This window comes from Centruroides sculpturatus, unplaced genomic scaffold, assembly GCF_000671375.1.
Source record: "Centruroides sculpturatus isolate CEXI.00-Female unplaced genomic scaffold, Cexi_2.0 scaffold4016, whole genome shotgun sequence".
NCBI classification, from domain to species: domain Eukaryota; kingdom Metazoa; phylum Arthropoda; class Arachnida; order Scorpiones; family Buthidae; genus Centruroides; species Centruroides sculpturatus.
In genome coordinates, this window is record NW_019388463.1 from 1 (window position 1) to 1,672 (window position 1,672).

Genomic DNA, 1,672 nt, shown 5'->3' on the forward strand with positions numbered 1-1,672 from the left:
GAATTTATAATTTTTCAACTTGCCATAAAAAAATCTAAACAAAAAGAAAATACTTTTCATATTTTGATTGTTCTATGAAAATGCTACTGTATTTGAATTTGTCTGATCATTTTAAAATGACAAACTTCTATTTAACAAATTGTTCAGTGGATTCTGCTTTATCATAAGGCCAGCTGGCTCACTGTTAATTATTATTAACATGATGATATATTTCATCACACACACACATCTTTTCTGGTTTTTATTCATTAATGCATGATGTCCTTCCTGGAATGCATTTTCAGTTTATTTAACAGCCCTCTTCAGCCAGCAAGTATATTACATGTATATTAATAGATAATAAAGCAAGGTTCTGTTTGAAAATAGAATCAAAACAACGTGAAATAGTGTAAAGAATTATTCACAAGATGTGAATCTTTAAACCTTAATTCAATTTTAGGCGAGCAAGATATTCCTGGTTTGACTGACACCACAATTCCACGTCGTTCCGGTCCCAAGAGAGCAAGTAAGATAAGAAAACTTTTCAACTTGTCAAAAGAGGATGATGTGCGCCAATATGTAGTGAGAAAACCTCTTCCCCAGAAGGAAGGTAATTTAGACAAAAATATTTTTTATATGTTAATGTAAGAGTTAAAAAATATTTGTTGATGGGTATTGACTAAATTTTCATTATAGGGAAAAAGCCTAGAACAAAGGCTCCAAAGATCCAACGATTGGTTACTCCTATCATGTTGCAGAGAAAGCGTCATCGCTTGGCCTTGAAGCGCAAGAGGGCACAGAAACGTAAAGACCAGGCTGCTGAATACGCTCGGCTGTTGGCCCAACGTGCCAAGGAGGCAAAGGAAAAACGTGCTGAGGAAATAAGGAGGAGACGTTCAGCATCCCAGAGGGAAAGTTCTTCCTCTGCCGGTAGGACTGTCAGTCAAAGTTAATTTGGATTAATGATAAAAAAATACAGTTCTATCAAAAAAATGAAAAATAAATAAATATTCTGAATTTTGCTGTAGTTTTTTATTAACCAAGAAGTGATCAATGAATCGTTATAAAACATACTAAATAAGTTATTTAGCATAAGTATAAGCACTAATGCTTATAAGCATAGCTATAAGCATTAGTACAATTTCAATACTGTACATAAAATATCCAATACAAAATTCTATATGTAGTATTAATACACAATATTCACCAGTAAACAAGCTGTGATAATAAATTTATTGGCTTTATTTAAAATAGTTTGTCATCAGTTTAATAATTGCGTTCACTTACTTGAAAAAATACGAAAAAAGAAATATGCAAATCAGGTTAGCAGGAAGTTGTCACAGCCAGTCAGTGCTAAATTAACCAACTCCCAAGAGCTGAATCCAAGGCACTTTTAATACTAAGAAACACTGCCACCCTCTAAAATACAATCCAAACATACTTTATACTTTTTCTAACGTGTTGAATATATTTTATTTCTTTTTTATAATTTGTTATCACTACTAGACAAAGAAAGACATGGTTTCAGAATACAGTGGTACCTCAGGTTACGAACGCCCCAGCATACGAAATTTTCAGGATACGACATGAAATTCGAACATATTTTTGCTCCACGATACGAACAAAAACTCACCATACGACGTTACATTAGTTCGCATTTTTCATTTGTTTTTCTTACTACAGTTATTTTTTT

At 32.7% G+C, this 1,672-nt stretch overlaps 1 protein-coding gene across 1 annotated transcript in view; it reads left to right on the forward strand.

Annotated features, from left to right (window-relative positions):
• Nucleotides 1-407: 407 nt before the first annotated feature.
• LOC111616949 (40S ribosomal protein S6-like) overlaps nt 408-1,672 on the forward strand; it is a gene marked incomplete at its 5' end in the record, with an annotated part of 7,271 nt that continues 6,006 nt past the window's right edge. The window contains 2 exons of the mRNA XM_023358301.1: nt 408-589; nt 676-860. Coding sequence (XP_023214069.1) covers nt 408-589; nt 676-860 — 367 coding nt within the window. The remainder of the gene's footprint in view (nt 590-675; nt 861-1,672) is intronic.